This window comes from Gracilinanus agilis, chromosome 1, assembly GCF_016433145.1.
Source record: "Gracilinanus agilis isolate LMUSP501 chromosome 1, AgileGrace, whole genome shotgun sequence".
In the NCBI taxonomy this organism is placed as follows: Eukaryota; Metazoa; Chordata; class Mammalia; order Didelphimorphia; family Didelphidae; genus Gracilinanus; species Gracilinanus agilis.
In genome coordinates this window covers 220788164-220810170 of record NC_058130.1, presented here as the reverse complement: position 1 = coordinate 220810170, position 22007 = coordinate 220788164, and the positions used below count along the sequence as shown (strand labels likewise).

At 42.8% G+C, this 22007-nt stretch overlaps 2 protein-coding genes across 2 annotated transcripts in view; one reads left to right on the top strand and one right to left on the bottom strand.

Annotated features, from left to right (window-relative positions):
- Positions 1 to 17293, top strand: part of POLR3E (RNA polymerase III subunit E) — a 32432-nt gene extending 15139 nt beyond the window's left edge. The window contains exons 9-22 of the mRNA XM_044660235.1: positions 560 to 609; positions 2352 to 2471; positions 4156 to 4241; positions 4608 to 4652; positions 4769 to 4860; positions 5698 to 5818; positions 6300 to 6381; positions 7934 to 7993; positions 8632 to 8789; positions 9352 to 9413; positions 10370 to 10890; positions 13187 to 13264; positions 14547 to 14672; positions 15423 to 17293. Coding sequence (XP_044516170.1) covers positions 560 to 609; positions 2352 to 2471; positions 4156 to 4241; positions 4608 to 4652; positions 4769 to 4860; positions 5698 to 5818; positions 6300 to 6381; positions 7934 to 7993; positions 8632 to 8789; positions 9352 to 9413; positions 10370 to 10890; positions 13187 to 13264; positions 14547 to 14672; positions 15423 to 15479 — 1658 coding nt within the window. The 3' untranslated portion in view covers positions 15480 to 17293. The remainder of the gene's footprint in view (positions 1 to 559; positions 610 to 2351; positions 2472 to 4155; positions 4242 to 4607; positions 4653 to 4768; positions 4861 to 5697; positions 5819 to 6299; positions 6382 to 7933; positions 7994 to 8631; positions 8790 to 9351; positions 9414 to 10369; positions 10891 to 13186; positions 13265 to 14546; positions 14673 to 15422) is intronic.
- Positions 17294 to 18948: 1655 nt separating this feature from the next.
- CDR2 (cerebellar degeneration related protein 2) overlaps positions 18949 to 22007 on the bottom strand; it is a 35688-nt gene continuing 32629 nt past the window's right edge. The window contains exon 5 of the mRNA XM_044660225.1: positions 18949 to 20928. Coding sequence (XP_044516160.1) covers positions 20067 to 20928 — 862 coding nt within the window. The 3' untranslated portion in view covers positions 18949 to 20066. The remainder of the gene's footprint in view (positions 20929 to 22007) is intronic.

Below are 22007 nucleotides of genomic sequence, written 5' to 3'. Positions count from 1 at the left end.
AGGCAAAAACTTTAGTGTAGCCCAGTGATGGGTAAACTTTTTAAAGAGGGGGCCAAAGGAAAGGAAATGCTCATCTGTTAGTTTGTTTCTAAGGCAACTCTTTCGAAGTTTCATTGTATTGTATCTTACTCATTGTATTCATTAGGTTAGGAATAATGTCCAGCTGAAGGAAAGAACATTTCAGGGGGCCACATCTGGCCTCCCATAGTTTGCCCATCACTGGTCTAGCCAAGTGCCCTGGATTCTGAAGTTGGTGCTGTCTATAACTTGCAATCTGACCCTAGACTTCTCTGGTTCCCAGTTTCTTCATCTGTAAAATGCAGTGCTAGGTCATCATTTCCCAATTGGTTTTGTACAAAAAGTAAGAGATTTCATGAGAATTTTGAGAGCAGAGGTATTTTTCCTTCTAAATGAAATGTATCAGAAATCCTTATTATGTAGTGGTAACATTGCCTAGTAACAGTGCCCTTAGTGGGCACTTAATGAATACTTGAAAGACTGGATCAGCTCTCCAAGGTCCTTTTCAGCTCTGATATTCAATGGTTCTTCTTTTTGGCAGCTGGGGACTCTTCTCAGGATGAAGCTGAAGAAGATATCAAGCAAATCACGGTACATCTGAGGCCTTGAGCCTGCTGAAACTTCCTTTTCCTATAAGATTGCTGTGGACTCCTTGGGGCTCCAGAGGGCTAGGACTGAGGTGGGCGTGGATTATAGCAGAATTGGGGAGAGGGTTGAAGATCTGTAAAAATTGAAGCCAGTGGAAAGAAATTGGCGCAAGAAGGAGACTTCTGCTTTCACTTTTAACTTGATGGGTCATCCAGAGTGAATCCCTTGATCTTTTTAAAAGTTATGGGCTTCTTAAGCTTTTCTGTGCCCTGGACCCTTTTAGCAGTCTGGTAAATGAAGCCTATGGGGCCCGTCTCAGAAGAATGTTTTTAAGTGCATTAAATACATTTAAAGGACTACGAAGGAAACAATTATATTTAAGAACAATTATCAAATCATTATTTTGAATAATACAGTTATCATGGTACTTGAAATTTTTTTTTTAAAACTTCATCTTCTGTCTTAGCATCAGTTCTAAGACAGAAGAGAAGCAAGGGCTAGGCAAATGGGGTATTTTAACTTGCCCAGGGTTACACAACTAGAAAGTATCTTAGGCCAGATTTGAATCCAGGTCCCATTGACTCTAGACCTGGCCCTGTGCTAACTAACTGCCCCAGGTTATATTTTTTTTAAACCCATATTTGTAGATGTCAGGTTAAAGAGCCCCTGTAATTATTTTCCCCTGTGAAAGGAGATAACATTACCATGCTCTGTGCACTTGAGTAAGATGCTGAGGGTAAATAGGAATAAGTTAGAGGAAAGGTCAGTCAGTAGTCCAGTGATGAGCTGCCAGCGTGTAGGGCCACATGACATATTTCCTAGTCTTTGTCACTTTGAACTGTTCACTTCTCTCTAAATTTCTTTTTTCATATATTTGAAAGAAGAAGAATACATGTTCCCCCCATCTCACAGGGTTGTTATGAAGACTGAAGAAAGCTTTGTTATTTCAGACTACTATAGAAATGGCAGTTGCTTCTGTTATTGGGCACATGTTGGTACAGATTAATAGGCAGACATGTTTTCATGGGACTTGGACTTCTAAGGGTGATAGAACCTTAGGACTTATCTAGTCTAATCTCTTTGTATAGTTGAGAATACTAATTTTACCCATGGTCCCAGCCTAGGTGTGATATGAAAGTTGGCACCAGAACAGGGTTCTTTAGACTCTTCCCTACAGAACACCGTTACTGCCCTTAAGTTCGTGGTCTAATTGAGGAGATGTCTTATATAATATCATCAAGTTGACTGCATGTCTGCATGTTTTGAGGAGAAAAGGTAGGCTATAGGTTGATCAATGGACAGAAAACCAGGCCTGGAGAAAAGAGATCCTGGGTTCAAATCTGGCCTCGGACACTTCCTAGCTATGTGACCATGGGCAAGACACTTAGCCCCAATTTCCTGGCCCTTACCAATCTTTTGCCTTGGAACTGATACTTAATATTGATTCTAAGACAGAAGGTAAAGGTTTTTAAAAAAAAAAAAAAAGGAAAAAAAGTGGACTGTAGGGTATGGCGACAGACTAGAGAAAGGGCTTAGTTGAAGATTTTTTCAGTGCAGAGGTAGCCCAGCAAGAAGGAGGTTTTTCCATACATTTGGTATTGGTTTAACCTGAGGGAATTAGGCAGTGGGGATTCAGATTTGGCAGGCCATAGACAATAGAGGGTCTACATGACTCATCAAGGGAAAGGGGTTAGTGTCAGGACTTAGCAACCTTTGCAGTGCACCCTTCCTTTCCCTATTTACAGGTGCGTTTCTCCCGACCAGAGTCAGAGCAGGCTCGCCAAAGGCGGGTTCAGTCTTATGAGTTTCTCCAGAAGAAGCACGCGGAAGAGCCATGGGTGCATCTACACTACCATAGCTTGCGGGTGAGGACTCTGAAGATGCATGGGTAACAGAGGGCTCTTGGCAAAGGTTCAGAGTTCACCTGGCCAGTTGGATGGGCACTGTTTCCAATCCAGTCCCTTTGGTTTATGTTCTGAGTGCCTTAGAGAACTGCCACTGATCTTTGATGCAGCTAAGCCTCTCTGAGGATCAGTTCTCCCATGTAAGATTCTAGGTGGGAGTCACAGTATATCTGGGCAGTGAAAGGAATGCCAAAATTGGTGTCAAATCAGTGGGTGCCAATCCTGGCCCAGTCACGCATTACTATTTTGACCTTAGGAATATCACTTAGCCCATTTTGGACTTCTTCATTTGTAAAACCGGGGAAGCTTGACTACACAACCTCTTGGGCTCCTTCTAAATTTAATCTGTGATCCTATGATTTTAGAGAAGTGGCTTGATATAAGGGTTATATCATATCAAAGAATATATAGTAATAGTTGGTGAGCCTTTTAAGAAATGGTCCACCAAGGTTTTGATCTACATTTTGTGGGGGAGGAAGGAGAAGAGGGATTTATATATGTGTTACTAGCAATCAAGCCTGCAATTCCCACTAACTCAAAGATTTAAATAAAGAGCATATTAATTTGGAGAGAAAGATTCAGTATTAGGGACTCTTATCAGTCATATATGCATTACTGAGAATTAGTTTAATCAGATTGCCTTCTTAACACATAACTCGAGAAATTATTGGTTTTCTATGGGGGAAGAGAGTAATTTTAGAGCATGAGATTTCATTGGAGAGACAAAAGTTAGAATGAGTGAAATGACAAAGTTTTTCTTAAGTGTTCACAAGGGATAAGCCCTGAGGCAAATACTTCCACTGTCTTCCACTTGTCCATTCTAATGGAGGGGAAGGGGGTACATAAAACACAAAGGGGGCTAGTTGTCAGGGAGGAACATTTTTGTCTGCAAAATTACAGGGATGACAGTTGGGGCTTTCAGGGAGTAGATTGAAACACCATAAAGGAACAAAGACAGAGTTGATTTGATCATGGTCCCTGGTTCCAGAATTGAAGAGAGGGAAGGGCAGGCAGTCAAGGAAAAGGTACACCCACAATTCTGAGATATACAGAGAGTTGGAAGTAAGCAGGGCAAAGCTTGGTGGGCTGAGACTTTCCTGAAATATTGGGCCAAAAGAGTCAGCCCCCAAACGGGAAATGAGGCCTTTTGGCAGAAATTTCTCTATGGTGGCAAGGCAGATGAATGAAAAACAAAAAAAAGCATTTATTAATAAGTGATCATGTGCAAAAGGCAGTGCTATATACTTAGGGGACCATGGAGCAGGAAAGGGACCTTCAGAACATTGCCTGGGTCCCTCAGCCACTTGGGTCAGGGCTATGGAGAGGGAGGTGGAACCATTATGCCCTTTCTGGAGAGTACAGGTGGATTTTGGGAATAGTGTATCATAACACAGTGACCCATCTTCATGTCATATATGTTTTGTTGACTTCTAGTGTATGCAGAGGTCTGAAGATATGGGGGCATCTATGGTCTCTTAGTGACTTGGAGGATTATGCACAGAATCTCAGGTTCAGACCTTTGTAGGGAGTCCTCATTCCTCACCCCACTTCTCTAAAAAAAATAATAAATTCTGGGCCAGGAATTTTAAACTTGGATCTTCTCCAGGGATTTGTTGAGGCTTAGCCTGTCTGTTGTGCTCCTCAGGACAGCCGATCTGAGCATGAGCGCCAGTATCTCCTGTGCCAAGGTCCTGGGATCTCAGAGAATACAGAGCTCATTAAATCACCAAGGTGAGAATCCACCCACCCGTGGGGAGTGAGGAAGGGAGAAGTCAGGCTGACATGTGGAAGAAAGTTCCAATTCCTACCTCCAGTGGTGAAATCTCTAGGAGATACATTCTATGAGGGCCGCCTCTTCCCCTATTCCTGCCCCATTGGATTCTTATGGGGCCAGGTTGGATACCTAGTCTCTATATGCAGTGGGTAGAAGCTCTGGTGGCCCCTATTTTTAGAAAGTCTGGTTTTGCTGCATTTACCTGTGGTGCTGAGCCTGTGCCTTGAATGGCATGCCCTCTTGCATTCTTTATAGTTTGGGTGGGAAAGAGGAAGGGAAACCCTTGGAGTTACTTCTCACCTTCTGTGACTTTCTGTTCACAGTGAGTACTTGATGATGTTAATGCCTCCAAACATTGAGGAAGAGAAGTGAGTATCCTGTACTTGAATTGTGGTTCTGACCTGCATGTCCTGTGACTTATCAGTAACTTATTAGACCCATGGCTCAGTGGGTCTCTGAAAGCTCCTATTCTTTCCTCCCATAGAGAAAAACCTGTGGCCCCGAGCAATGTCCTGTCCATGGCCCAGCTGCGGACTCTGCCCTTGGCAGATCAAATTAAGATCCTGATGAAGAATGGTTTGTGCCTTCCTACTACCCTCTTTCTAATTCTCCTTTCCACAGCCTGGGAGGTTATATCTGTTTGGTTGTTGTCCTTCCTTACCATCCTATTCTGTGCCCATGCTAGTTCCCACTTCTGTTCTTTCCTCAGTGGGCCCTTAAGGAGTCATCAAAACACAGTGATCCCTCATATATCGCAAGAGTTATGTTCCAGAGGCCCCCACGATAGGTGAAAATCCACAAAGTGGTGGCATTATATTTATTATATATATTTTAAGACTTTATAAACCTTTCCCATTCTCCTATAAACCTTTTCTACACTCTTATAAACACTGAGCCAATCAGCTCCCAGGATACAGACATAGCACTATGGTTGGTCGCCGTTCATTCCATTAGCCAATAGTGTACCATGATAAGATCCTGATGAAGAATGGTTCATGTCTTCCTACTACCTAATTATATATATATATGTGTATATATATATATTTTTTTTTTTAAAACCCACAATACAGTGAAGCCACAATAAGTGAACTGTGATATAGCGAGGGGTGACTGTAGTTTGGTTTTTGGGTTTGAAACTGGCCTCCATGGCCCCTGAAAACCAAAAGCCCTGGAAGAGCCTGACCTCTCCTGGCCAGGAGCCTGGAACTTGGACAGGAGGCCAGGCCCTGAGAAGAGAGAGGCAGCCTGGAAGACAGGTTCAAGTGCCATGCCTGATGGTTCCTTTTTGGCTTGATAGATCATGGTCGTAGACATAAAGCCTTGCCTTTGGGTGTTCGTTTTGTATGTGGTCCAGGGCTCCTGTCTTCTGGGCTGAGTGCTTTATGGAAACCAGTGTCTTCTTCCTTGTCTCAGTGAAGGTCATGCCTTTTGCCAACCTGATGAGCCTGCTGGGTTTAGGGACTGACTCAACTTCAGTTCTGCGCTGCATCCAGCAGGTGGCGATGCTGGTGCAGGGAAACTGGGTTGTGAAGAGGTATGTTTGCTCATGTAACATATGTATTTGTCTATATGTTAATGTCCTCTTGGGCTGTGCAGTGGTGTGATATAGACCCTCTCCATGGTGGGGCTTAGGGGAGGCAAGAATGTCTAAATGGGATTGGGGTCTGTGTAGCTGGTTATTGGCCCATTAGAAAGGGAATTGTTTAGCCCATTGCTCTGCCAAATATTCAGAAGTCCTAGAGCCTGAACATCCCTTAGGAAATGAAGTAGGTGGGAAGAAGGAAAAATCTCAGTTTTACTTGCTCCATTGCTATATCCTCCATCCAAGGTAAATAGTTCCCAGGGATCAGGAGCCAAGGGCTGATTAAGGAGTAAGGAAGAGAGTGTTGTCCTATTCCAGATAGGGTGGTCTGGGGCTAGGATGAAAGCAGCTGTTTGCCCATCCTGATTTTTGGGCATTCCCTGGCCTTGGCTTCCTGTGACATCTGCTGCCATTTACTGTCTCTCTTTGTCAGTGACATCCTGTATCCAAAGGACAGCTCCAGCCCTCACAGTGGAGTGCCTGCAGAGGTGCTCTGCAGGGGTCGAGACTTTGTTGTAAGTAGCATAGAGGAAGATCTGCAAACAGAGAACTGATGTGGGGCTTCCCTGGGAAGAGCTCTTGTGCACTGCCTCTGGCTTAGAGAGGGAGCAAACTTATATTCCAAATATATTGTTCTCTAACTGTACAGTCTTTTGTAATCCCCAGACTTCCTTCACTGGCCTTTACTTCATCAGTTCTGGGCCCTCTTTTTACTCTAGATCAGGAATTCTTAACCTTTTTGTGTCAGGGACCCCTTTGGCAGTCTGGTAAAGCTTCAGACCCCAAAGAAATCAATTATATTGAAACACAGTTACCAAAATACTCACCACATTCATAAACCAAAGGTTAAGAATCCCTGCACTAGATTCATATTGATGGATTGGTCCATAAAGTTCTCTCCTACCCCCTACTAAAAAATTATATTTGACATTTATATAGCAGTTTAGGCAGTTTCTTACCTACCTTGCTTTGCTTGATTCTCCCTACAAACCTTTGAGCTAATTACACAGGTAGTGCCTCATTTCACAGATGTGGCAACTGAGACTGAGAAGTTAACTTAACTGGTCTAAGGTTACTTAGAGAGTAAGTGACAGAGCTGAAACTCTACTCCAGGTTTCTGGTTCTCTCTGTTGTGCTTCCCTCCAATACTGTCTTATCCAGGGAATGGATTGGTTTAACTTGGGATTCTCAAGCAGTACATTGGGTTGCTGGCAAGGAAGGGAGGAAGGAGATGGGACAGAGAGAAAGGAAAGTGAGAGTAAAAAGATGGAATCCTTTCTCTCTGTTGTTTGTACTTTTTAGGAGTGTTGTTTACCTTTAAAGTTATCTATTCTATGTTCAGTCCCTTCTGGAATTCTCACCAAAGGATTCTGGGGGTGGAGTAGGGAGTATAAAAATCAAAAATGATAAAGGCTGGTATAAATATATATATTAGTAATTTAATTAAAGCCATGCTGATAGATAAAATCATTAGACCACGCGCTTGTAAGCATTCAAAACTGCCACCTCCATACTGTCTCCTAGCCAAGCGCCTACTCGCAAAGAGAGACCACTCCCTCCTAACCCAGGAGATTTAAGCTCTCCCCTGCGTCAAGACGTCGGAAATGGAAATCAGTTGGACCATGTTGGATCACGGGAAATGTAGTTTTGATACATTTCCCTTGTCCATAGAAATATATATATTTTTAGAATGGCATTCCCCAAATTTCACTTTTACAGGAGGGAGGAGGTATGTCCTCTTAGGAGGAACTGTGTGTGTGGGGTGATGGAAGAGGAGATGGGAGAGCCTATTCCTGGCTTGCCACCCTCACTCCCAGCCAGTGTAAAGATACCTGATGTCAATATCAGTGATGTACTGGAGGGCTTAGGGTGATACAGATAGTAGCAGTGGGCAATACCTGTGGCTTCCAGAAGGCTTTCTGGCATCCATTCTCCAAAGGAGACCAGAAGTATGCCTCCCTCTCCCTCTCCCCAAGGTCTCTCTGTGTAGCTGTCTTGGAGGGGTGGAGCTGTGTTTTTGTTTCTGCTTGTAGGACATGTGGAAACCTTTGTGTTTCTTTCTCCCAGATGTGGAAGTTCACACAGAGCCGCTGGGTAGTGAGGAAGGAGGTGGCAACAGTTACAAAAGTAAGTGTTTCCTAAGCTCCCTGGGTCCAAGCACTGGAAGAAAGAAAGAAGGGGAGGATTAGGCTAGGCAGGTAACCAGGGTTTCTAGAGCATTTCTTTCTCACCAAGGATGCAAATAGAGGACTGCTCCTTGGGTCAATAACTGGGCCCGCTGAACTATTGACCAGTGTTCCTGAGATGGTGGTCATCATAAGATCTGCAGATGCGACACCCATAGACCATGCTTTATGGTTTATCATGTAATCCTCACAACTATGGTGATCATTATACCTAATTTGCAGGTAAAGAAAATGAGGCCTAGAGAGCTCAAGTACTTGCCTAGGGTCACATAGCTAATAAATGTCTGAGTAGGATTTGGTAGAGCCATCTGACTCTCAAGTCTGTCGCTGCATTCCCTTTACCTTGTGGCTTCTTTTCATCTCAGCCAACCTATTCTTGAGGCTTTCATTTGAGACTGTTGGAGCAATTTGGGGAAAGAGAGGGAGAATCAGTGTAGTATAGTCGGGGAAAAGCAGCAATTTCCAAAAGGCTTCAGGGATCTAAGGGAGTAGGTGAATGAAACCCTTTCAAAGGCTAAATCTGGTATCCCAGCCTTTCTCCAAATCCATCAGCTCTTTGGGCCCCACCTATTTTCCCAGCTCTGTGCAGAGGATGTAAAGGACTTTCTGGAGCACATGGCTGTGGTGAGAATCAACAAGGGCTGGGAGTTCCTGCTCCCTTATGATGAGGACTTCATCAAAAAGCATCCAGACGTCGTCCAGCGGCAGCACATGCTGTGGATGGGCATCCAGGCTAAGTAAATTACGTTTGCTAAAGGTGGTGGTGATGCTGGGGTGGGGATAGGGTCCTAGGGGCCCAGTAGAATGTACAGTGACAGCTTCATGGTCCAGGGGCAGGAAAAGCCATTTGTTCACTTATAAACAAAGTCCATACCTTGTGTTTTCCCATTAATGGTGATGTTAGAGTTGGCACTATCTTTGGGTTGGAGGGGGGAGAGCTCTTGAAGTTAAAGAAGCCCAAAATTTTGAAGAAAGGAGCTAAAGGGAATGGACTGGGGGGCCACAGACTGGTGGGGGTGAGAAAAAGATGGGCAGAGGATGGAGAAAGAAGAGGAAAGTTGTGTAGGCTGACAAAGGCCTACAGGGAGATGGCAAGCAAGAGAGGCTGAGATGAATGGCCCAAGGGATTTAGTGAGGAGTGGGGAGGGTATTTGATACACTTTTGTTGGAAATCAGAGAGACTGCTTTTTTTCCTAGATAACTTGAAGAATTTATTAAGAATATGGAGTTTATAGTGAAGAGATAAAAGCTTTAAGCGTGAAGGTCTTTTTTAATCTAGTGCTTCTTTTCCCATTTCAGGTTAGAAAAAGTCTATAGTCTTCTAAAAGAGACAGTGCCAAAGACTGCAGAAGGACAATCAGGTTTGTTTGGAGGGCTTAGAGATGGGAATCTAGGCTGAAACCATGAAGGTGTGGTCTGGAGTGGGGTGGGATTCCAGACCCCTCTTCCTGAGGTTCAGTGCAACATGGGCAGTGCTTGGGGAAGGTTTCGGTCTGTTACCTTTCTCCCTGCCCTTTTTTCTTTTTCTCTTCTGCCTCTGGGAGGGGATCTGAGTTTCCTGGTTGCTGACCTGGGCTCAGCATGAAAGCTGAGTCCAGAGCCTGGCCAAAAAGTAGGCCCCAGATCCCAGCATACAAAGAAGGTTTGGCATGTGAATAGTGAGATGGAGTGTTTCAGTGCCCTCTCTCCTGCCTTCCTTTAGAGGGTTTGGCCAGGATAGGCTTCTCACCAACAGATATATTCGTTAGGCTGCCCTGTAGACACAATACTGTACTAAAACACCATCCAATCCCACCCCTGCTCATTTTACAAATGAGGAAACCAATACCTACTGAGGGCAAGTGACTTGCCCCACAGTCATACCGGTAGAAATTTGAACTTAGATCCTCCAAGTCCAGAGGCAATAAGTGCTCTTTGATTTCTCCTCTCCACACCTGGATAAATTTGAGGTTTGTTTTTTTTTTTTTCTCTATCACTGTGCTATCACTGGCCCAAGAATCAGAGATTTTTGTAGTTATGGAGGCTAGGAAGAGACATCTGACTTCCAACCGTGGCTCTTTCACATTGAGTATTTCCTGGGAGCTTATAGAATCTGATTGGGTCTCAGTTTTTTCCTGTTTGGGAAATGGGGAGAAATGACCCTTCCTTTGTAGTAACTTCAGGCTATCTATCCCCTGAGCCTTTTCCCTTGTAACCAACTCTTTTTGGGACAGTTTTTTTCAAAAAAATTTGTAATTGAGGTAGAAGCCTTTGAAGTGTCTCATTCCCTGACACAAGGGATTTCCCATTCTGAGCAATGCCCTGTCTGCCCTTGTAGTGCCTGTTATGCTGGTTTCTGGGGATCAGCGGGTCCAAGCAGCCAAGGCCAAGGCCCAACAGAACCACCTGCTGCTAGAACGAGAATTACAGTGGAAGAAGGAGCAATTGCAGGCAATGCAGGCCCCATCCAGTGTTCGGATCAAGGAGGAGCCAGTGAGTGAAGAGGAAGAGGAGGATGAGCAAGGTGACAAGGAGGAGGAACCTATGGACACTTCAACCTGTGGCAGCCTCAGAAACCGGCTGGCCAATGGGCTCCCTGCTGGACGAGCCGCAGGTGGTGACACCCTCAATGGGCACCCCCCGGTGGGCTGTGGGGAAGCACCCATGGCTCGGGAACTGAGGGCCTTTGTTGAGGCCACTTTTCAGAGGCAATTTGTGCTCACCCTGAGCGAACTGAAGCGCCTCTTTAACATGCACTTGGCCAGCCTGCCCCCCGGGCACACACTGTTCAGTGGCATTTCAGACAGGATGCTGCAAGACACAGTGCTGGCTGCTGGCTGCAAACAGATATTGGTGCCTGTAAGTAATGTTCCACAATGGGAAGCAAGGGGCAATTGGGAGTTCTCATTTAGGAGGGAACCTTTGCTCAGGCATATATCTTGAGAAGCAGCTGGGCCTAGAGCCCTAGCACTTCTAATAGTACATTGACTGGTCTGGTAGTTCCTGACCTTACTTTAGGATGGTCCAAAGGAGACCTAAGTTTCCACCACCTCTCACATCACCAGCTAGAAATGTCACTCTGGTTTGGGGGCACCCTAACTCAAAGGCAAGCGTTCTACATTGGCTCCTCTGATGTTTCCCCTTCTGCCCAATAAAGCCATCCTGAAGAGATGCTGTAATCCCTCCATTCTACAGGGGCCCTGAAGTTATTCATGATGGGCTGCCCTAATAGACCAAAGTTCTATCTCTTGAGATCACAACATTTTTCATGATCCCATGGTAGGCTGTGGTTGCTAATCAACACAAATCCATTTGGCTTTTTACGATTGACTAAGAGATTGGAATTAACCAGGATTCTGACATTTTTATAGCACTTTCTTCAAATAAGACTGTGAAATTGGTATTTTATACATGTCAAAACCTGAGGAGATATGACTTATTTAAAATAACCCAGCTATAATGTGTTAGGGATGGCAATTAATCACACTGGGGGTCCTGCCATTTCCCTGACTCCAACAGTTGCTCCACTATACCAAGTTGGCTCTCTCATCTTACCAGAGACTTCAGTCTGATTGACCAGCTCTGGCCTCCAGGTGGATTAGAAAATGGGAAGAACCACCTGTCTTTGGATTATCCCAGTTCTGAAAGTTCATCCACCATAATAATAATTCATCCACAGGTGAAAGATGAGGTTGGGAAACTTTTTTCCTCCCTGAATTTTTAAAAGGACACTAGGTAAAAAAATGATAGGACGATATGCTTGGAGTCAGAAAAACCCAAACTCAAATCCGACCCTCCTGCCTTTAGCTGTGTGACCATGAGCAAGTCACTTACCCTTTATTTACCTCAGTTTTAAAATGGGGATAGTACTAGTGCCCTACATCTCAGGATTACTCTGAGGATCAAATAAGATATCTGTAAAGTGTTTAAGCACTGTGCCTAGCAATGTAAATGCTATTATCATTATTATTTTTCCTTGGTCAGAAAATCTTTCTTTGATTCAAGATAAGCATCCTAGGCAGGGGAATTGATAATGGAGCAATGAGACTTCCATTTACCAAGCACACCAGTTGGGGACTGTGCCTTGTAGGGGATTGTGGACCCTGGCCTTCTGGACAGGTTTGCTTTATCCTTCTGCTTGCCCAGTCTCCCCATCTGACTGGGATAGGTGGAGTCAGGGTGAAGTAGGGCTGTAGTTTTGACATCATTGGAGATGCCAGTGCCAAGATTAGGTGTGGCTCAAGTCTTGAGCAGTACCATGGTTGTAAGATTCAAGTTTGTGTATGTGAGGGATAGAAATGGGGACAGTGTTCTCCAGTTGTTCTAAAGTCTTTGTCTCTTCTAGCCCCAGATGCTTGACCTTCACTGGGCAGTCACAAGGGGACTTTGTTAGCTCTTTCAGTCATTCTTTGGGCTCTGGCAGAGAGCCTGGGCTGGCTGCTCCTTGGGTGAGGCACAGAGGAAGCCCTATGCCTGGAGGGCAGATACTGGGGCTCAAGAGAGACATTTGCTTCTTACCTGCCTGGAAGGATGCACTTTATGTTCCTTGTGGCTACTTTCCCCTTGCCAGCTGGATAGAGAGGCTGGAGGGAACTCTCTTGTTCCCTTTTTTCTTTCTCTTTAGGAATTAGATCTGCAGAGATTGAATAGCTGTGTCAATGCAGTAGGGAAATAACTCCCTGGGTCAAGTCTTCCCCCAAACCAGAAAGCTCACAGTCTAATGAAAGAGACAGCATGCAGTTAATGTAGAGAGAATAAATGGGAGAGAATCAACAGGTGGAAAGGCTTCTTGCAGAAGGCTGGAACTCTCTTCAGCTGAGACTTGTAGGAAACCAGGAGGTAGAGATGAAGAGGGAGAACAATCCAGGTCTGGGCATGGCCAGTGAAGATTAATGGTCTTGTCAGTTGTGATGACTTGTTCCAAGAAATAGCAAGGTGGCCAGTGCAGCTGGAATGCAGAGAAGAATGAGGTGGGGAAGGGCTGAAAAGGAGGACGGGACCAGATTGTGAAGAGCTTTTGAAAAGGAATCTTCTATTTGATTCTGGAGATCATAGGGAGCCCCTGCAGTTTATTGAATAGTCTGACATGGTCAGACCTGTACTTTTGGAAAATCAAACCCAGTTCAAGCCTATCTCACATGTGTGTCCTGATTAGTTTCCCCCACAGACTGCTGCTTCTCCTGATGAACAGAAGGTGTTTGCGCTCTGGGAGTCTGGAGACATGAGTGATCAGGTAAAGGGACCTCTCAGGACCCCTTTTCACATTGCCGGCCTCTTGTGCTAGGTGGAAGTAGGGTTTCTTTTCAACAAAACTCTTGGAATTGAGGTGAGGGTGAGGGGGTAGGGTGGGGCAGAATGTCTGCCCTTTGGCCACAGTTGGCCCCAGTAGGTGGAGGGGAAGGGAAGAGCTGATGTGCTTCACTTTTAGAAAATGTAGACTTTAAAAAACATTACTAGACATGCATAGTGACTACTTGCATTACAAAGGAGTTATTTGATTTAGAAAAGGATGCACTACAGTTCTTGAATTTTGAGCAGTTGACGTTTTCATAACGATAAATTCAGATGATGAAGTCCACGAATTTCCTCTTAAGTCGTAAATTTATCTTGGTGCTTTGGAAATTGGTTTAGACAAAATTACTCTTTTTGTAAAGTGAGGTCTACTTTGCTCTGACCATTGCAGGAGCCCTGCTGAGCTGTGTAGTTGCATTTCCCCAATCTACTCTTTTATGTTTCACTCTTAGGAAAGTGGGATTTAAAAGAACACCTTGACCTCTTTTCTTCTTTAAGTGCCATTATTTAGAGGCAGTATGATAAAATACCCACAGTACTAGGCTTGGAATCAAGGAGAACTGGATTCAGATCCCACCTCTGACCTTAATATATGTGACTCTGGGCAGGTCATTTAACTTCTCCATGTCTTAGGCAGCTTCTCAGACCAGTTTTGATCTGTATAGATTATTTCTGTGTTTGAGTAAACTTTACTGATGCCCTTTGCTTTTTATTCCACAGTGAATTCCTAATATGCCTTCCTTTCCCGTGGAACTCCTCCTTTTTACAAAGAAAAAGAGGCAAAGCAAGCTAACATAGCATTTAGCATCTCTAGTCCCCATTTCACTTCCATAAAGGACCTCTCTTTAAGAGCATGGACCTTAGTGCCTTGGGTTAGAAATGGGATTGATAGAAAGTAGTTGTCTCTCTGGCCTAAAGCAGAGCTAACGTCATGGAGAAAAAGGTCCAAGGGTCTCCCCCTCCCTCCCCTCACCTTTCCTACCCCTCACCCTTCCCAAGAGATCAGGTCAGAGTAGCTCTTAACTGTGTCTCCCATCCCCCTGCAGAAGGAGGCCGGAAGGACAACTTCCTGTGGAAGAAGCTTGAGACCGGATGAACTAAGAGTGCAGAGGATAGTCAGTCTTCTGAACTCTTAGCTCATATCTCTGCATTTCTTCTTTGGAAATTATTTTCCTTTCTCTGGAGTGAGCATATCAAATGATTGTGTTTTTGCTACCATTCAGCATCGACAGGTTTTACTTGAAATATTTTCCAAAAATTATCGGGTGCGTCGGAATCTGATCCAGACTCGACTAAATCAAGAATGTGGAGAGGACCTCAGCAAACAGGAAGTGGATAAAGTGTTAAAGGTAATAGCCCACTTTGGATGTCTTGAGATACAGAGGCCCTTTCTTCATGGCAGGGATATGTAAATAAATTGTAAAATAGACTGGAGGAGTTCTAGTTTTGGAATCTTTGGAGGACTTGAGTTTGATCCCTAGCAATGCTTTTTCCTGTCTATGACCACAAGCAAGGGAAGTGAAATGATGTGTCCCTCAGAGCCACATGGCTCTCTTGTTCAGCTTCTTCATTCGATAGATGAGAAAAGTAAAGCTGAAGGGGTTAAATGACTTGCCCAACATCATGCAGGTTTTTTAAGTTGACAGAGCTGGAATTTGATCCCAAATCCTTTGAACACTACTGTTTCTTAGCAGAAGGAGCTGGGGTTAGAATTTAGTTCTCCTGAGTCCCAGAGGTCCAGGGTTCTATTATAAGATTTTGAGAAAAATATGTTTTACCTAGTAATTTAGGTTTTTAAAAAGCAGAGCATTCATAAAAATCATTGCAGTGGAAAAAAAACCAAGTAGTTTTATTTGTCTCTATCTGTAAAGGACTTTTCACATAAGCTTTTTCTTCCACAACATCACTCTGAGGTATGCAGAAACTCAGACTGACCTGGAAAAGAGATGTCCATGTGTCTCTGAACTCCTAGCTATTCATTAAGAACCTCTGTTGCTTAAGCATCAGTGGCATCATTCAGGATGTTATGAATGTGACCAAGTTTAGTTCATTGTAATAACTTCTCACATCTGAATTTTTTTCCCTCCACCTATTCCCAGGACTGCTGTGTAAGCTATGGAGGCATGTGGTACCTTAAGGGAACAGTGCAGTCCTGACAGTCATAGTGAACTGCTTAACCCCACAAGTGTAGGCCAGAGGATGGATACCACAGTGAGCAGAGATGGAAGTAACACCGTGACTGACTTCAGGGAACATGGGGCAGGATCTGATCTTCACGTGGCCGAGGGGCACTGCACAAGCCAGTTACAGAGGTCGTCACATTGAGTTTGCATGGCCAGCTGGAGGCAGGAGTGCTCTGAGGAGAGATCAGCCAGGATTCTCTTCCAGTATCATTTGGAATTCCTAATGTATTTTGCTTCTCATTTGGTTCCATTCTAATAATAAAGAGAGTATATACTGATACAGGCAAGATGGAAAAAAAAAATCATGGTTTAATATCTTATTTTGTAATTCAATGCCAACCAAGTTAAAAGTTTTGTTTACAGGATGAGGAAAGCTTGAGATTTTTAATACTTAAAATGCCTAGAAGCTGATGCTCAGTCTTAGATTTTCTGTCTATAAAAGCATCTGCTAGTTCCATTAAACAAGCCAAATTGCAGTATAATACTGTTGGGTTTTTATAGCCATTTAAAATTTTTAAATGATGTTACTACCTTATGTAGCAACTCTCTCTTAATTGTTTACATGAAACAGCAAATAGAACAGACTTATGAATCAAATTTATATATTCTTTTGACCTGTTTGCATAGCTATGCAAGTAAAGGTAAGTCCTGGACAACATGTAAGTGTAGTTATCACAATTTGTGATGTACAGATCTCTATTTTGTGTACTTTTAAAATAAATGCTAACACCAATTCTTGGCATCATTTGGGTGCCCATCTTTTTATGACAAAAGAAAAGCAATGTAAACAGCTTTTAAAACAGTTGCACAAAATGTGGAAGATTCCTAAATAGAAAGGAAAATGAGGTTTTTATTGTAATGTCAAAACTAGAGGTGTCCCAAGCTCTGATGAATGGCTTCTTTGCAGGGGCATTACTGGTTCATCATAGCCAATAGTAAGACTGTGAGATGCTGGGAAATTGACCTTTTTACCTGCATATAGGCAGGTACTTGACTGCCAAATCTGCCTTGTGTGAAATCTGTGGGTATCCCTTTATTCACCCCCTTGATATAACTACATAGGTTGGAAAGCTTTGGGAACTAGAAATTCATTAGTTTTTCATTAAAGGGTAACATCTCCCTCATGGGTGGCCATCACTCCCTGTTCAGTTAGTTATGAAACAATCAGAATTACCATATCTCAGTCTCAGACTTGCGTATGGACTCTGAAGATCATTTTAGTAAACCTGTTTCTGAACAAATATTCCTTTTCAGAGCATCTGCTTAAAGACTTCCAGTGATGGGAAGCTGTTGCTTCCTGAGCTTCCCTTAACACTTTTGGCCAGTTCTCATTCTAGATTTTTTTTTTTTTAGGTTATAAAAATACAGGTAATTGTGTTTTGCTAAAATCAAAAGTCCAGGATGAGAGATGAAGACTTCTTAAAACAATAGCAATTAACTGGTTTAAACTACAAATAATAAGAGTCCTTTAAGGACAACCTCTGAAAATAATACCCTGATGCTGTGAAGAAACTTCCCTCTAGGTGAAAAACTTAAGCCATCATTGAATGTAAGTGTTCAGCTGGATTTAAATATGAGAAAGTATCTCTGTGGCTTCCCAAAACTGGACATTCAAATGCAATGGATGGTAGTATGACTTGGGAAGATGGAGAAGAGAATGATAGTGACAGAAAAGCCAGTGATTAAAAAAAAAAAATAAAACATTTGGATTGAAAGAAATGTAAGTCTTAAAATATCTTATTTAAGTTTTTCACTGTATATCCTATCTTCCTGTTAAAGCGATCATATTTTAGGTGGGTAATCTTTATTTGGGCAAATACATGAAAGATGTGTAGCATTTAATTTTTGAAAATTTTCCTTAAAAAGTTACCTAATGGGGGGCAGCTGGGTAGCTCAGTGGATTGAGAGTCAGGCCTTGAGACGGGAGGTCCTAGGTTCAAATCTGACCTCAGACACTTTCCAGCTGTGTAACTCTGGGCAAGTCATTTGACCTCCATTGCCCACCCTTACCACTCTTCCACCTAGGAGCCAATACACAGAAGTTAAGGATTTAAAAAAAAAATTACCTAATGAATTATGAATTTAGTCAAAAAGACAAAGTATTTCTTTTTGGTTTATAGCTAGATAGGCCCTGTAGCTTAGCAAACAAACAGTAAGGACTAGACAGGTGGTTCCAACTTTTTAATCTCCCATTTCAGCTCATGAGAACAGATCCGTAGACATTCAAGTATATGTAGAGCTAAAATCCGCTAGGAATTGGGTGACATCAGAAATAAGCTTTTGTGCTTCCTGAATGGTTTCTTTAAGGCCTCTGTCATATCTCAAGAGGAAGAGTTTACCTTTTAAAAATTTCTTAGCTGGCTATATATTACATAAAATGTACATTATATATCCCCTTTCCCATTAGGGATAAGTGAAGGGCATATCCCTCAGCTTTTGCCTTGTCAACCTTCACACAATATATATGATCTAGAAAATGGTCCTTATATATCAAATTGATTTGAATTATACAACTTGCTTATCAGAAATATTCTTATGTCCTAATTTCTTGAATGTAGATCTAAATTTTATTTTCTTCTGATCACCCTATTGGTAATTGGGCTTCTCTGGTGCAATTTGTGTTTGGGGCTGAGGAGAGTCGGGTTTGTTTAGAGAAGTTGTTTACCTTTTGAGCAGCACTGTGGCATGGGAGACTGGGAATAAAGAAGAGGACACATTCATTGGTTAGAAAATTTAGTTAAACTTCTGTGCCAAGTATTGTGGGATAGACTGATCAAGAGGGATCCTTGGCCTCAGGTTGCTTAGAGATCATAGAACTTGCCAATGGGTCTCAATGATTGATTACTTTATCTGTAAAATGGAGAAGAGGGGAAAGGAAGGAAGGGAGGGTTTGAACTAGACTTCCAAGGCCTTGTCTAGTCTACCATTTGATGACCTTCACAGTTTCAATAGTTTTGTATACTGGCGGGGTTTTAATATGAAGAAAAGCCCCTTACAATTAAGTATGAGTAACTTGTAGAGAGAATAATTCTTGCTCAGAAGAACTTTAAATATTATTTTATGAAAAAAAGCAAACTAAACATAAAGGAAATCTGTAATCTCAAAAATAAATAAATGTTTTCATTTTCAGGCTCTTTTAAGAAAGAATTCAGTTTTTGGGAAAGTGCAGTGAAAATAGTAGCAGAGGTAAAATGTTTAACTCCCAAGGTGGGGGATGGCTTAGGGAGGGCGGTGGGTTTCCAGTCTTTCCAGTGGTAAGTAGTGATTCTACTTACATTTGCAACAATGCAGTGCCAGATAATTGAGCATTTGTCTCTGCTAAATAAATGGTGGTTTTAACTTTGTTTCAAAGCAGGTGTGCAGTTCTTAATTCCTTTTTAAACATTGTCATTTATTAAAGGGAGAATAGATTTGGCCAGTGAAACATCTTAAAAGTTTGTATGAATCACACATTTTTTAAAATTTCCATAGAGAGCTTTATTTTAAGAAAAATATTTACAGTAGTTCAGAACTTCAGTTCTTTTAAATAGTTTTAATTTATAATGTATATAAGGTCATATGCAGATATATTTCTGCACTGGTAGATACAAATACTGTTTAAAAAGGAGACAGACAGAAAATAAGTTATTACAGCTTCTGTAATTAGTGAGAAACATTGACAAGAATGCTAAGAACTTAACAAGAGCTTATTTAGCCAAATGGTCTGCCAGCCTACAAACCCTTATCAATAGATATACATAACAAATGAGTGGCTTCAGCAAAAGCCAGTGTCATACCTAAAGCCTTAAGAATAATCTCCATGCTTCCCCCCTCCCCTTTCTCCCATCTTTCCTGGCCAAATGGTTTCTGAAAAACCTGCTTTTGAAAACGAGCAAGTGTGAGGACAATTATTTTTTCCACATTAGTAACACAAAGTGTGCTTTGTGAATAACTTATCCTCTTTTGGTTCTATTTGGGTGGTGATAAGTAACTTGCCTTAAACATTTAAAGCCATCTCTAACATCAGATGCAAATAAATTAGAAAATATAGCCTGCCTTATTGCAAATTACATTTCCAAACAGCCTATCCTCAGTACATTTTCCATACAATCATATATACACCCTATACACATTTCTGGATAGCCACCTCAAACACTGACATTTTAACTCATTTTAAACGCTCACACTAAGCTACTTTGACCATGTGGCTGAGAATGACTTGTCCACTGGAGTCTGAATGCCAGTTTCCAGGCCCTACCCTCCTACCACAAGTGCAACATAACCCTTCTAACATAAATCCCCTTCATTTGGGGGGGATATAAATTCCATTCAAGTCAGAGCACCAGCCCCTGTTCTGCAGAGAGCAGGCTGGTTTTGTCATAGCTACTGGATGAACTAAGAGAGCTGACCCTAATGGCTACTCTGTTTCCTCTATACATTTGTGGAATCAGCAAAGAGATTTCATTTTCGACATGTATGATGGCCCCCGGGTAACCTGGACCAATTGTAATCCCTGGCTCGAAGTGAGGAGATGAGGGAAATGGCTTAACAGCAAGAGCTAGAATACTATAAATGGGTCAGCTAAGAATGCGGTGAGCGAGACTGGTATTTCATTCTTTGTTCATCTATTTCTTGCTTGGTTTTCTTGATGCAACTAAAGATCTCCTTGAAGAGAGCTTTGTATTCTGGAGGAGGGCTGGTGGTGGAACTACTCGAGTCTGGAACGATGCTGGCCAGCTCCTGGCTGCTGGGGACTGGCTCAGCTTCTGGGCTCCTCACATTCAGGGCTGGTGTGGGACCCCTAGAAGTCTGCACAGCCTTATGTTTCAGGGATTCCTCTTCCTTCTGGCACTTCTTGAGTAGCTCTTCATATTTGACCTTCAGAGCACTGTATTGGGTATCTACTTCATGCAGCAGGGAAATACCTCTCTGTTTCATTGCCTCCGTTTTCCTGATGCAAGTCTCTTCATGGCCCTTAACAATATCACTCCCAGCCAGACTACTCAGCACTATCTCACTGCTGCTGCGTTTGAGGGGTTTTTTGCTCAGCTCAGACCCGGCCAGGAATATTTCCTCAAGCAGAGTCTGGCTGGGTTCTTTGACAGAAAGGAACAATGAATCTGGAACCAACTTTTCTACACCATTCACAAATGGATGCTCTGACTGTAGCATCTGGCGCATTTCTGCCACCTCTGCCTCTAGCTCCAGGGCCCGTGCTCGATAGGCATCTGAGGCACCAAGCTGCTGTTCCAGATCACAGTTCTCCTTCAGTACCAACCCATACTCTTCCTCCATGGTCATTCTCTTCTTCCTTTCCAGGCTCAGCTGGGCCTGCAACACTGTTATTGTCTTTTTCAGATTTTCATTTTCTTCTTCATCAGGGGTTTGCTGGTTATGCATAGAGGTTATCTTCTCAGCAAATACATGGTCATACACAAAGTGCCTGGGGGGAAGAGGAGACAACGCACAGAAATTATTAGGATTCTGGCTCCAAAACCATTGGTGGCTACAATGAAGCTGCATAGGACTAGCGAGCAAATGCACTCCGAGTCTTTTCATCATAAACTAAAAGTAAACATATTAAAAGTATTTCAGAGAACTTCCATTCTCAGAGCAGTATGTTAACTTACGGAAGAATTAAGTGTCTTGTATTCTCCATTGTCACCTTCCTCTGCTAATGGCCAAGGCTGCTTATTAACAGAGGCAGATGGGTGGCATAGGAGTTGGCCACTGGGCTTAGAGTCAGGAAGACCACCAGTTCAAATCTAGGCTCGGCCACTTTCTAGTTGTGTGATTCTGGGCAAGTCACTTAACCTCTCCCTGCCTTCATTTCTTTAACTGTAAAATGAGGATAATACTAACACCTTCTTCCCAGAGTGGTTGTAAAGTTCAAATGAGATGATATTTGTAAAGTACCATGCCTGGCACATAGCAGGTGCTAAACAAATGCTTGTTTCTTTCCCTTATCCAAAGGCTAATTTCTCACCGAGGTTAAAATCCACCTAATTGTAGGGGGTTGGTATGAGACAAAGAAGAGTCTGAAAAAAGTCTTTCAGTGATGGGTAAGATCTTTCCTAAGGTAGAGGAACCTGAAACCAGTGAGGAGAGAACTAAGAACAGAGAACAGCAGCCTCCATAAGTCTCAGGAAAGAACAAGGAAGGCTTGAGATCACACAGGCATTAGAAGTTCTCCTAAATAGCTAAGAGTCTGATGTGGAATGAAAAAAGTTGTGGGTAATCTTAGGAATCCTCAGAGCTGGAATATGGCTCCTTGTAGAACCCAGATAACCAAAACCACTCTAAACCCCAAAGAATTCTATAAGAATTAAGCTAACGCCTTGGAGAATGAAAGTACTGACACTTCCCTAATGGGTCAGTTTCACAAAGATCATGGAATGATGCAGTAATTACTCCACCAATTCTTTCTGTATCCTGGGGTCCAGTTCATACTGTAGGCCTGGTGACTGGAAACCATCAAGGGCAGCAGCTTACTATCTTGCCTTTCTTGGGTTTCAGACCTCT